Below are 14,535 nucleotides of genomic sequence, written 5' to 3'. Positions count from 1 at the left end.
ACTAAAGGCTATAGAATCTATGTAGCCGGCCAAAGGGAAGTCATAATTAGTCATGATGTCACCTTTGACGAAGATATGGCTCTCAGCAAGGTGATCAATCTTTCGACTTTGAGGAGCTCTCAAGAAGCCGACACCAGGGAACCGAAAGAAAAGGATGATGAATCAATGCCTGATGTAGAAGAACCCATGGATCCGATTGATCCTCCTCCATATGAGCCTTCCTCTTCTAGGAAGAGGCCTTCATGGCTTAAGGGGTTACTTGATGATGCTGAAGGACATGCTGCACCCTGGGGAACCTTTTGTGAAAGTAAGAAACCTAATAGGTATCAAGGATACCTGACCATCATGAGCACGATCATACAAAATGAGCCTTCGTCATTCTCAGATGCCGTCAAGCATCAAGTCTCATTTTAAAATTTTCGGAAGCCCTGTATAATGGAAGGATGCTATGACCGAAGAATATGAGTCTATCATAAAGAATGATGTTTGGGAAGTAGTTCCCAGACCCTAGGACAAGACTATTGTTACTTCCAAATGGCTTTACAAGATAAAGCATGCAGCAGATGGAAGCACGGAAAAGTATAAGGCTCGTTTGGTTGCTCAAGGTTTCTCCCAAAAGGAAGGTATAGACTATGATGAGATATTTGCACCTGTTGCCAGATATACGACCATCCGCTCGATCATAGCCCTTGTCGCTTCACAAGGATGGAACCTACATCAGATGGATGTCAAGACTGCGTTCTTGCATGGCTCGATCAAAGAAGAGTTCTACGTGGAGCAACCCGAAGGATTTGAGATTTATGATCGAAAATCTCATGTATGCAGGTTGAAGAAAGCTCTCTATGGGCTGAAGCAAGCACCCCGAGCATGGTATGAGAGGATCGATAGCTACTTGATGAAGCTGGGATTCACTAGGAGTGAAGCCGATCCTAACCTTTACTTTAAGGTTGAAGATGACAAGCCTCTCACACTGGTGTTGTATGTGGATGACCTCTTTCTAACAGGTGCAGACCCTCTCATTCACAAATGTAAGAGGGAGCTGGCCTCTGAATTTGAAATGAAAGACCTAGGACTGATGCACTACTTCCTAGGACTTGAAGTGTGGCAAAATCCAGGAGAAATTTTCCTATCTGAAGGAAAATATGTGGTGAAGATATTGGAAAGATTCGGAATGGTGGACTGCAAGCCTGTAACTACTCCGATGGAGCTTGACTTCAAGAAGTTAAGCGGTAGTGCTGCTGGACCTGTTTTACGAAATGCTACCGAGTATCGGCAACTCGTCGGAGCATTAATGTTCTTAGTGAACTCCCGTCTAGATATATGCTTTGCAGTCAACACGTTGAGCCAGCATATGGTTGAACCCCACCACATACACTGGATTGGTGCCAAGAATCTGCTGAGATATCTTCATGGCACTATCACTTATGGGTTAAGATACATTGCCAGAGATGTGAGACTATTTGGATACACAGATGCTGACTGGGCAGGCAATGTGGAGGACCGTAAGAGCACTTCCGGGTGTTGTTTCTCCTTGGGATCTGCTTCGATATCCTGGATGAGCAGGAAACAAAAGTCGGTGGCTTTGAGCACCGCCGAAGCAGAGTATATTGCTGCTAGCATGGCTTCTTGTGACGCAGTTTGGTTGCGAAAGCTCTTCAGTGAGTTGTTTGGATTCACATTGGATACCACTGTGATCCTTTGTGACAACCAAAGTGGGATTCGTTTGTCAAAGAATCCCATATTCCATGATTGCTCCAAGTATATTGATATCAGATACCATTATATTCGAGATATGGTGCAACGGGGAGCTATAAGGCTCCATCATATCGGTACAGATGAACAGGTCGCCAACATTCTGACAAAACCCCTTGGGAAAGTAAAATTTCTGACTTTCCGTGAACAACTTGGAGTTGTTCAAAGACCCTCCAATGAGGGTCATGTATGATGCATTGAGCTCTGAGAGCTCCAGGGGGGTGCGGGGTGCTTCTTGGAGCAGCATATGACCATAGGATTATCTATCCCCTGGTGGTATACATGTACACCCCGTGGCGACATTGTAGCAGGATTGATGTGTTCTCCTGTGAGGCTTGGATTGATGTGTTCTCCATGGCAGCCTGGATTGATGTGTTCTCCATGGCAATTGTAGCAGGATTGATGTGTTCTCCTGTGAGGCCTGGATTGATGTGTTCTCCATGTCAATTGTAGCAGGATTGATGTGTTCTCCTGTGAGGACAGGATTGATTAGTTCTCCTGTTGAGGCATCCTACCCATGCAGTCTGGTACTCATGGGAAGTACCTCTCATCTGATCAATGAGCAGGGAAATGAAGTTAGGGACCATAGTAGTACCGATGGACGCATCGTTGTAACTACCGTACTCCCTACGCTAGGATGACCTCCATTGATCTGGGATCAATGATACTGGTCTGGGACCAGTGGTAGGAGTTGTACCATACTATGAAGCTGACTTCGGGTCGGTTGAGACTGGTCTGGGATCAGTGGTACATACTCTGAGACTGACTTTGAGTCAGTGGAGGATGATATTGGTCTGGGACCATTGGAGTTGTACTCACTATGACGCTGAATTTGGGTTGGTTGAGACTGGTCTGGGACCAGTGGTACATACTCTGAGACTGACTTTGAGTCAGTATGATACATCCTCGATCATTTCTTCTTCTTCATAATTCGGACAAAAGCAGAGTAGAACAGAACAATGCAAGAGTAGAGCAGAACAAAACAAAACAGTACAGATCAGTGCAGGGCAGAACAAGACAAAGCAGAACAGACAAAATAGAGCAGAGCAGGGCAAGGGTCAGGCTGTACAAGGCAATGCATTTGATGGATGAATAGTAATGACCGATAGACAGATTGCAGATGAAGTTCTCCATGGTTGAGAGGGAGTGTTAAAATTGGCAACCAGGGCAAAACTTCATGTGGGTCATCTTATTCATGGCTAATAATATTTTTCTTAGATTCCTCTCGTCAATAGGTGTAGGATTGATATAAAGATCATCCAATTCCGATAAGTATTCATGGAGATATGAATTTATTTTGATTATGGAATTATTATCAAGCCGACCTACAACTCATGTAGGCTCAGAAGCCCAACAGTCGCATCTATTCACCCACCATCGTTGTGTATAAATATAAGAGGAATTTTCTTCATTTGGACTCACTCATCTCATCACATCTCTCTCTCTCTACTGCGCAGATATGAGTCTCTTCTCTACTGCGCTGAAATGGGTGTCTCTCTCTCACACATGTGAAGCCGAAAGTTGTTGAATTTGAAGCTGCAACTGCAGAAGTAAAGATTGACTTGCGTGGCCTAGAAGATCTCCTATTTGAAACTGCGTTGTAGGTTCATCTGAACCTCCTTTGAAAGCCGCAACTTTTGGTGGTGGAATGAAGTCAATCCGACGAACGGTTTGCAAGATATCGACTGCCCTAGTTTGAAGTCGGAAACTGCTGAAACTGAAGCTGCAACTGCAGAAGTAAAGATTGACTTGCGTGGCCTAGAAGATCTCCTCATCTGAACTGCACTGTAGGTTCATTTGAACCTCCTCTAGAAGCTGAAACTTTTGGTGGTGGAATGAAGTCAATCCGACTGTCGGTTTGTGAGATATGGTCTGCCCTAGTTTGATAATGAAGCCACTAATGCTGATGCTACTGATCTAGGGTTTGCTACTGCTGATATGAATCAGATTTATTGTACTATTTCTCTCTGCTGAATTATTGAAGATAAAAGAAGATTTGATCAAAGGGTTTCCCCACAGATTGTGGGGTTTGTCCCTGGCTAGCCGCCACATCTTGTGTCTCTTGTCTTGGCTTGTTTTCTGCCGATCGTTTAATGTTCTATCTGCACTTTACTTTATGTACATGTGATTGCTAATCAGTGGAATATAATAAGAAAAAGAAGTAAACTGTTATAAGCATAGAACATACCATAACTTAACATCCTGGCAGGGTCTTAAAGGAGATGTGATGAAACATGTGAGAGAGTGTGTGGATTGCCAGAGGAACAAAGTGGAACTAAGTCACCTGGCCAGTTTGCTACAGCTGCTCCCCATTCCAGAGAGGAAGTGGGAGAGCATATCCATGGATTTCATCACGGGACTTCCAGCAGCATAGGGGTGAGGCTGCATCTATGTGGTGGTCAATAGACTGACCAAGTTCGCCCACTTCTTTGCTATTCCAACGAGATCTTCAGCTTCCCAAGTGGTCGAGTTGTTCTTTCGGGAGGTTTTCCAGTTGCATGGTCTCCCCAAGACCATTGTGAGTGACAGGGACAACAAGTTTATGGGGGCTTTTTGGCAAGATTTGTTCCAGTTAGTGGGTACAGAACTTACACCCAACACTAGCTATAATCCCTAAACCGACGGGCAAATAGAGATCGTGAACAAGTGGCTTGAAGGGTACTTGTGCAACTATGTGATTGGACAGCAGAGAGCATGGGTCAAGTGGCTACACCTTGGGGAGTTCTTCTATAACACTATTTATCACATGTCCATTGGTATGACCCCTTTCTGAGCACTTTATGGGTGTGATGCACTTTTTTTTTCTGACATGGTGTTTGGAGATAGCAGGGCCCCAGGGGCAAAGGATTGGGTTCAAGAGAGCCAGGAAATTGTCTGAGCTCTCAAGAACAACTTGCAGATGGCCCAGAATCAGCAAAAGGTCTATGCTGATAAACATAGGGTGGACAGACACTTCGAGGTAGGGGACATGGTCTTCTTACGCCTAGAGCCATACATGCAATCTACGCTCAAGCAGAAAGGGCAGAGAAGCTTTGCCCACAGTTTTATGGGCCGTATAAGGTGGTCTGGAAGGTGGGAGAGGTGGCCTACGAATTAGAGCTACCTAAGGAGAGCCGAATTCACAACGTGTTCCACGTTTCATGCCTGAAAAAGGCATTGGGATAGCATATCACAGCAGCAGCTGAGTTGCCTCCCTTGGATGATGAGGGGCACTTGGTTTTGACACTAAAGATCATATTGGAGACCCGAGAGAAGAAGTTGAGGAACAGGGTGATCCGGGAGTACTTGGTCAAATGGAAGGATTTGCCAGAAGAGGATGCCATGTGAGAAGTGAACAAATCTTGCAGCATCTAGTTTTGCAGTTGCTTGGGGACAAGCAACATCTAGGAGGGGAGGACTATAATGTGCCTTCCTAATAATTTTCCCAAGGTGAGGAGAAAATCAATTTTGGCAATTTTGATATTTTTGGCTTTAGGCAAATATGTGGGAGAACTTAGGAGAAAGGGGGTTGATGTGCTTTTAGTGGATTGTGGGGGCCACTCACCCAGCCAAAAATACGCACCCTATGAAGGCAATTCGAATTTCCTAAGTGGGGATCGAAATATTTGATGGGAACCACGTGGGGCCTAAGGGAGTAAGCATAAATAGGAGGAAGTGAGAAGCATTTGGGGCCTTTTGATCATTTGAGAATTTCATTGTTGCTTTGGTTGTTTAGCTAAGCTACAAAGTGTTGTTCAGCACCGGAGCTTCCCAAGGAGTGAAGCCCATCCCTCTCTTCGGTGGACTTTGAGTGCCACCCTAGGATGGCTTCCATTGCCCACATCAAATTGTCATATTGTGGAGGATAATTTGCAGCAGGATTGTCAGTCATACACCCAGTTCGAACTGCAGGTTGGAGGGACTGCGTCATCCTCACTCGGGACTGTGCAATCACTAGAGGGGGACTCTCGGTTGGAAGTTTAGCCAGAGGATTTGGGAGCTGGGTTGTGGAGAGATTGTTGGGAGCCTGATTTGGGGAGGTTTCTAGCCTTGTGGCAGCAAGTTACCACAGTTTCAGTTGTAGGCAGTGAGAACCAACGTTGGAGGAGGTCCAATCCCCAAGGAGTCGAAATTGGCAGGTCAAAACCAGGCAAAACCATTTCTAGGTTTTTTCTGGTTTTTTGGAGAGGCGTACATCCCCAAAGTTGCAGAAATTTCTGGGTTGTTTTGAGGGGGTAAATTAGAGCTGAAAATCAACCAACAGAGCAGTTTTGAAGGAACAATGCAGTATTTTGGATGCAACAAAGATTACAGCAGCTAGGCACTATTGTATTATCCACCTGAGGCTTGTAGCCTGCCTTGTGCAAACCCAGGTGCACTCCTTCCATATTATATTGTACTCCAACAATTATAATTAATGAGAATTGGCCAATTTGGTGTTCCGGACAAAATTTCTGTTTACATGTGTTTATTGAGTAAATTTTTGTGTTGTAATTGTTGCATGTCTTTGTTATCTTTGTAAATTTCTACTTCAGAATATTACATTGTATTTGGAATTGTTGTAACAAAAAAATCATTATTTTTGAGTCTAGAAAGTCATTTTATCCTCCAAGACCAAATCGGCCTTGCCAAGGCGAAGTTGGCCTAGAAGAGGCCTATTCGACCTCCTGAGAAGTGTATATATAGCATGAGACTAGAAGGTGGGGAGATGCATTGAATCTTATACAGGATTGCAGGTGGGTCTTCATCTTGGGGTTTGGTCTCCCTATATGGGGTCCAAGCCCTCCAGAGGGTCATATTGGCATTTGTAGGATGTGTACTAAGAGCCATGTGCCTCCACTATAGCAGAGAGCAGATAGACACGCCATGAGATCCTTCAGTACCATCCATTGCTCGCTTGTGTTCCACCTATTTGATGATGATGATGCACCTCGACTACCCTGCCCAACTAGGTACACACTTGCACGGTTGCACCACACACTTGGCAGTTGATCTACGGCCTAGATGAGGTTTTGTCTCACCATGGGAGACAAAGGGAGGGCTTGCATCATTGTTCCAGCCCTTTCATATGGGATACAGGCTTGATCGATCTACTTGGGGACCCATGAGGATGTTTTTTTGCCCCCAAAGCCACTTGGGAGCACCAAAGGTCATTTGATTGGAGATCAAAGGGCCGCCCCCTTTATCACTATATGTGGAGCCTTTCCACTGATTTTGGCACACATTGGACTCCACTAGGCCTTCCAATGGCCCTCCTATCTATTTAAACCTTATCTATGATTTTGGCCCTCTTGAGAGGCTTATTTTTCATGTTATGGAGCTATCTTGGTGGGCTTGTCAACAAGGAATGTTATTTTTCACATTATTTTATTATTAGAGGCATCACTAGGCCTAATTAGGCAAATCGAACCCTTAGAGGATCATATATATTGATGAGAGGATTGATTCATTCCTCATCGTCACTTGGATTGGTATCTCTCTCTTCTTGGGAATTTTGCTATAGCTATTGATGGACAAATTGGATGAATATTGATGCATTTCAATGTTTGGATATCTTTTCTTGGTCTTGGAGCTTCGATTTTGTATCTCTTTGATGATTGGATATACTCACTATACTTGTAAGTGCTTTTTCATGGCCTATTTTTCCTCTCTCTTATATACATAATGTATGGAATTTTCGGTCATGAAATCTGAAATTCTGCCATAATTTAATGCGAATTTGTCAAATTTTGACCTTGTGAGGATATTTCATATGTTACATGTTTGGGTATAGTGAATGAATGTTCCTAGGGGTAAATTATCTCCATAATTGCATTGAGAAGTCATCAAATTGCTGCAATAAGAAGTATAAATTCCTTTGGTAACCTAGTAGCTGCCTCTAGTGCCATGTGAAGTTACCATAAGACTCCTTGATTGGGTAAAAGAACTCCAAAGGTTGAAAGCACATTGACTCCATTCTCCCAATAGGCTAGGCATTGATCCTATCCTTGGTGATCACCCTAAAGAATATATTTTTCACCTCTTTCCTCCTTTCCAAAGCCCTAACCCTAGGGGTCTCCTAGGGCATCAAACAAAATCTTTTTGAGCCATTCATTTGGAGAGCGAGTTGGACTACAACTGCGCTGGGGTTTTCCCTAGGCCCTCACAAAGTTTGAAGGAATTTCCACAACTAGATTTGGAATTATCCCAAGCCCTAGCTCCAACTTCGTTCTTGTCCCTAGGTTTCCTTGGTTAGTGGCTTCCTTAAGGGTCATTGCACTAAAACTCAAGTCAAATCCAATTTCATTGATCCTCTTCTTCTCCCTTGTTTGGCCTAGATCTTTTGTTTGAAGTTTCACCCGAAACCCTAGGCCTTACTTGGGTCCACTTGGGCTTCTTTGTGGTCCCGCACCTTCATCATTCCTATTTCACAAGATCACTTTAGAAACCCTCTTCCCTTAAAGATCTTGGGTCTAGGGCATCCCTTGTCAAGGAATATCCCTAATACCTAGGTCTAGGCTTCTTCTTAAGCCTTTCTTGGGAGCCCTATACCTTGCTTCTTGAGCAAGGAAGTCCTATCATTTGAGCCTTTCCTATGAATGGGCTCTTGAAATCACTATCCTTCCATCATTGATATACCATTCATACTCCTCCCATTGGTGAAAGTCCATAAAGAGTAGTGGGCATTGACTGAGGTGACAGTGGGTTCTTGTCCATTGTTGCCACTTGGTCTAGTAGTTGCCCCTTTGGAAACCCTACTAGGGCCCTTGGTAGATTGAGCGGTAACACCCCTGATGCTACCCAAAACATCAACAGACTATACTCATTTGCTTCTATTTTACTTCCATCAGCTTCCTCACGTGCTTCTACCTCCCAGCATCTTTTTCCACTTTATGTTTTCTCCTCCTATGTAGTTTTAGTCATCCAATTTCAGAAATTTGTGCAACTTTTTTATATTATCTTCCAATTTGATCACCTCTGACAGTTTCATCTTTCTTTTTGTCCTGATGGTATTGTAGTTTCTTTTACTGCCACATGCCCTCATTGGTCTATTAACAGAATACCAAACACCTAATCCTCATGAGTGGGTATGGTGACCTTGTAACGAAATATGTTTTCCTGGTTTATATGAGTTTTCTTCCTGTATTATCAAAAAACTATTGGGGTGACCATGTGACAACCATTAATACTTGGTGAAATTGACAAATTGAGCAAAGATTCCAATAGTTTATTTTATAAAATATTTGCATGATCATGCGACAACGTGTAATTCTTAGGAAAATGAATAAGTTGGCAATAATTCTAATAGCCTAATCTATGAGGTCCTTGTCATATACAAAAAGCTCCAACTTATTAGATGGTTGCGTTTTATATGTATTCTAATTATGTAATGGTTTTGTTCATCGACTTTTTATTCTAAACTACAGCAGTTTAGATATTTAGGCGACTGTCATTTTAGTCACTCCTTTTATGAAGCTAATGCATATTTACGAATATTGCAGTTATGAGCGATTGAAGCCTAACACATGGAGTGGAGCATATCATTGCTGGGGGAAGGAAAATCGGGAAGCTCCAATCCGAACAGCATGTCCTCCTGGGATTTCAAGTGAAGTCGTGAGCAACTTTGAGATTAAAGCATTTGATGGCTGTGCTAATCCATATCTGGGACTAGCAGCAGTTATAGCTGCTGGAATAGATGGCCTGCGGAAGCACCTTGTTTTGCCAGAGCCTGTTGGTATGGTGACCGAACTGTGATATAAATTCTTTTTAGATTGGTGTTGTTCATTGTTGTCAAATTATCTCTAGGACTTTGAACGGTTTCTTTACATGTATTTTATAATCTTTACACTGGGCAAGTCTTGTTGCGGTCTGCATTCGAAGATAATAACGCTTTATTCAAAACGCATTTCGTCACTCTAAACTTGAGGAAGATCACCTTTTGAATTCTTCTAAATGACTACTGGTCTTCTAATTTTACTTTCCGAGAAGTTGAAATATATTATTAATGTTAACAAAATTTGGATTTTTTTGCTCCCGTGGCATTGTTTTTTTCGTTGAAAGGACTACCTGTTTTATCTTTTCAGTGGATTAGGATGTTCTGTTTCATTGCTAAACTAAATGATGGATTTCTCTATATAATTACTTCCATTTCCTGTTAACAAATTTAGCTACCTCAGCTGTTCTTTGTTAAACTGTTATCTGCAATCTGATTAGTTTGGTTACTTCTCAAGTTGTATACCTTCAAAAATTTCAACAATTCCCATTGCATTTCTCCGCCTATTATCTGCACAGTACTTCTGTTTTGCATATTTTAATAAATTATATATGTAGCTCTTTTTTGAAGCTTGTTCTTAATTCTATCTTTTACTAATTAGGTTAAATATGCTTTGATCTTATCAAGTCGATCTCTAAGCTTCACACCGTTGTCATTTTGTAACAGACACAAACCCGGATGATCTCAAGGAAGGTGCGGTGCACAGATTGCCCACATCGTTGGATGAGTCTGTTACAGAACTCAGAAAGAATGAAGTCCTGAAGAACTTTATTGGCGATAACCTCATAAATGAAATAATTGCTGTCCGTGAGGTTGGTAAATATTCTCTTGATATTTTTCTATTATAGAGTAGTCCTTTGGCTAAATTCATTGCTAGCTTAAAATTGTTATCTATATCTTCTTTCCATAAATTAAGCTTCTACGGCTCAGCTCATATGCATAATATGAAATCATCAATTTACGAATTTTTTTTGTAGTATCCTACCATTTGAGCTCCTCTAGGCTCTAACACCTTGATTTTATCTTTCATTGATAAAAGATCTGAAAATATTGAAAGGAGGGAGGGGTGATTGCGTCTTCTTCTTTGGAAAATGGGAACATATCATTGGTAGAATTATAATGACGTTTAGATGAGATATCTTTTGTTTCTATACTTGTGTATTTTACTTCAGGTAAGACGTATACATTTGTAGTGCTACTGATAAATTATTTTGCTATTTGCAATACTTTTTTTCATGTATTAGATTTGAAAGCTTTTGAAAATTTGTGAAGAAACTTATTCAAGCATCTCTCTTCCGGATCCATCACATAAAATAGTAGATTGAAGACACTTTTCGAACCAACTAATGTGGTTCCTCAATGCGTCGATAATCTACTCTTTTATGTGATGGATCCAGAAGACAGATGCTTGAATAATTCTACTCACAAAAGCCTTCATTCGAAAAAAAGAAACTTATTTTTTTTACTGTTTCTCTTATGCACATGAAAAAATGCAATCAGCTGCTGTAATTCTTTGAGCCTAGTTCTTGATACAAAGGGAAGTTAAATAGCAGTCAATCTTTGCACATACCACCTATGTTGTGTTTAAAGTCCTGTTACCCTTCTTTCAGTAGAGGTACATATATGCACAGATACATTTTAGGCAGCACCATTACAAGCCCATGGAATGCAAGTCTAAAGCCCTGTAAATTCCCTGTGGGATGATGATTGTGTGAAAGTGTTTCCTATATCCACGATGGTGGACAATCATGGTTGGTCTTCTTAGCTTCATTTCCATGGTGCTTGGTTTTATGGCACTGCTGACATACCCTTGGTGGGAAGTAACTTCATGCTTTGATGGGCATCGTTGTGTCCTCAGGTGATATGTGGGCATAATGGAGGTGGACCTATTAGGATTAATGATTTATGGGAACACTCAGTGTCTAGCCCTATAAAGGTGATCACTTATTGTACTTTTCCCTTTAGTCTCGAGGCACCTCTTTCTTTCCCACTGATTTTCCTTATTGAGTCTGTAAGCATTCTTTGGCGTTGGTGTCTTCATCTTGTCACTGCTCTTCAACATAGCAATCTCACAATCTCCTATAGTTTGCGGTTCCCAAGGTGGTTTGTAAATCCCAATGAACAAGTTGTCGAAGTCAAAGTCAACAAAGGCTTAGATTGCTTAGCAAAACTTCCTCTTTCCACACCATGTTGAATTTCTAAAAATGATGTACTAGAAAGAAGTTATGCTTAGTCAAAGGAGGTTGTCTTACTTTTGTGGCACATGTGGGCTTTTGGAGGTCAAATAGTTTGAGTGAGTAGTCAAAAGGCATCTACTAGTTTTTTGCAAGAGAACCTATTACCCCTCCCTTATCAAGGGTACATGTGAGAAAATTTATTTTTGACATCACCGTTTTAAGCTCAAGCATGCAAGTCTAAAGCCTTGTGGGATGATCTTTATGTGAGTGCGTGTCCTGGATCCCCGATGTGTGGATGGTCATGGTTGGTCTTCTTAGCTTCATTTCCATGATGCTTGGTTTTATGACACTGCTGACATCCCCCTAGTGGCAAATAACTCCCTGCTTTGATGGGGATCTTTATGTCTTGGGTGTTGAAGAATGTAACTATTGTCGGTCTTCATAATTTTACTTGAGTCACGATGTAATATATTTGTCAAAAGAAATTTATTCTTATTAAATTGACTTATTAAAGCATGGGTTTCATGCTTGGTTCAATGGTCAATAGGTCATAGCACTCTTTGAGTGCTCTAGGGTTTCTGTTGAGTCAGAGTCAAAATCATTTGTGTAAGAGACCCTTCTTGGACTTCTTAAAGTCAAGAAAGAAAAATTATTTTTTTGTCTATCCTCCACCAAGTCAGCTTCTTGTCAAGTCGGCCTCAATCTCATCATGTTGGCCTCTTCAACAGTTTACAAGTCGGCCTATTCACCAATCTACAAGTTGGCCTATTATTGGGCGTTCAAACCACTATATATAGCAAAAGGTACTTGACCTGTTTTGGCATTAATCAATTTGCAATTTAGATATCAAGAAGTAAGTGTGAGAGGGTAAAATAGAAGATTTTTGTCTTCTCACTAAAGAAACCAATACAGTGAAGGAAGAGAAGGATCCTTGGAAGATGTAAATTTTGTCCTTAATGCAATTACAGGGTTAAGGGTTCAGATTTACTTCAGAAATACAAGTGTAGGATGAAATTCTTGAAGAATTAGGATCACGTTGTCTTAAAGGAAAGAAGTTGACTTGGTGGAATGAATTTTTCTTGGTCTAGGTGTCAAGAGTCTTGGTTGCCTCACTGTGATTTGAATCTACTGAAGGAAGAGTTCTTGACTGGGTTTTCCCCTACCTAGGGGTTTTACCCTGGCTGAGTGCCTACATCCTGTGTCCCTTGTGATTTTTATTGTTTGGCATTTATCTTGATGAAAGAAAAATATAAATAAGAACTAACAAACATACAAGAATATTCACAAGTAAATGTCAAGATCTAAGAGAAATATAATGCCCTAGATTTCTCAACACTGGGGTGGTATGTGGGCATCTTAGAAGTGGATCTATCAAGACTCATGATTTATGGGATCACTTAATGTCTATCCTTGTGAAGGTGATCACATATTCTACTCTTCCCTCACATCAGCCCCATGATCTTGACGCACCTACCTTTTCCCTGCTTGGTTGTCTTATTCAGTGTGTGTGGCATTCCTTTGCTTTGGTACTTCATCATGTCACAACTCTTCAACATGGTAGTCTCAAATTTTCCAACAGTCTGCAAATCCCAGTTCATAGGTTATGGAGAGGTCATTAGTCAAAATTCTTAGACGAAGCAACAAAATTTCTACTTCCCATGCCCCTTGAAAATTTTCAGAAATGGTGATCTAGGAGGTAGATATGCTTAGTCAAGGATGCGAAAATTCTATTACTGCAGCCACTGATTTATTTTTCCTACTTATTCTTCAATACGTTATTTACGAAATTGCTTCAGTAAATATTAAAATAAACTCTGCTGCAGATATCACACCATAGAACAGAAACAAATACATGCACAAAAACCAAACCCAATTATTTTTGGACAAATGTCCCCGGAAAAACCTAATGCGGGAAAATCGGTGCAACAGAGAAGGATTTTATTAATCAGCTATTCTTGAGTACAACTGGGTGCCAAACTGGCTTACCCAATAGAGATAAATTCTCCAGCACCTCCCCCAGACTTAGCATTAAACTTTCTGGCCTCTGCACAACTCTCAGAACCTCTGTGTCAGCTCCTGCCTCTCTACGTCAGCACTAGGCCTCTCTACATCACCCATGCAAGCCCTCCAGTGACTACGCAGTCCTGCTGCCTCTACGTTTGCCTCTCTGATATTTGCGCTAATCTTCTGGTACTATTCCTGCCTCTCTGTTCTGTACTCACTACCCCTTGCTGCAATCTAGACCTCTAGTTCGAATTTCTCAGCAAACCCCGCTCCAGAAATCAAACTCACTGGTCTCCCTTAGTATATCTCCAATTGACCCTCAAGCCTTCTCTTATACTTTTCCTGTTGATGAATCAATGGCCAAGATTAAGTCCCTAATCAATGGCTAAGGTTAAAATAGACTTGATCTTCGTCTCTTAGAAGCTTCTCATCCTTATCTTTATTAATACACATTAACATTTTTATTTTCCTAAGTTTAGACTTAGGGCCTCATTAAAAATATTAACTATTTTAATAACCTTTCATCCGGATGGAATTTTCCAAAATGATTTCTGGGTCTTGGAGATCTCATGCTCTTTAGTTTGTCCACTAGTTTTCATGGCTAGAGCACATCTGATGCTTCCCCAAATCAACAAAGGAGGGCTATCCTACTTTTGAGGGCGAATGGAAAATTCTAGAGTCATTTTGACTGCCAATTCTGGGTCAAATGGGGTAAGTGGGCAATCTATTCGCATCTACAAATTTTTTTTCTACAAAACCCATGTTTTAGTTTTCTCAAGAAATCAATGACATTCGAGATCTACATTTGAGGCTTGCTTTCGTGGGGGGTTGGCCACACTTTTGGGACTAGGAGATTCCTCCAACTCACTC

General features: G+C 41.4%; 1 protein-coding gene across 1 annotated transcript in view; it reads left to right on the top strand.

The window, feature by feature from the left end:
* LOC149186538 (uncharacterized) overlaps window positions 1–14,535 on the top strand; it is a 331,009-nt gene that overhangs the window by 281,605 nt on the left and 34,869 nt on the right. Inside the window, exons 13-14 of the mRNA XM_089409383.1 lie at window positions 9,213–9,445; window positions 10,151–10,296. Of these exons, the coding sequence (XP_089265509.1) occupies window positions 9,213–9,445; window positions 10,151–10,296 (379 nt within the window). The remainder of the gene's footprint in view (window positions 1–9,212; window positions 9,446–10,150; window positions 10,297–14,535) is intronic.

Source organism: Pinus tabuliformis, chromosome 3_1 (assembly GCF_031772625.1).
Source record: "Pinus tabuliformis cultivar Carrire ecotype Pingquan chromosome 3_1, CPIR1, whole genome shotgun sequence".
Classification (NCBI taxonomy): Eukaryota; Viridiplantae; Streptophyta; class Pinopsida; order Pinales; family Pinaceae; genus Pinus; species Pinus tabuliformis.
This window is presented reverse-complemented; position numbering and strand designations above follow the sequence as displayed.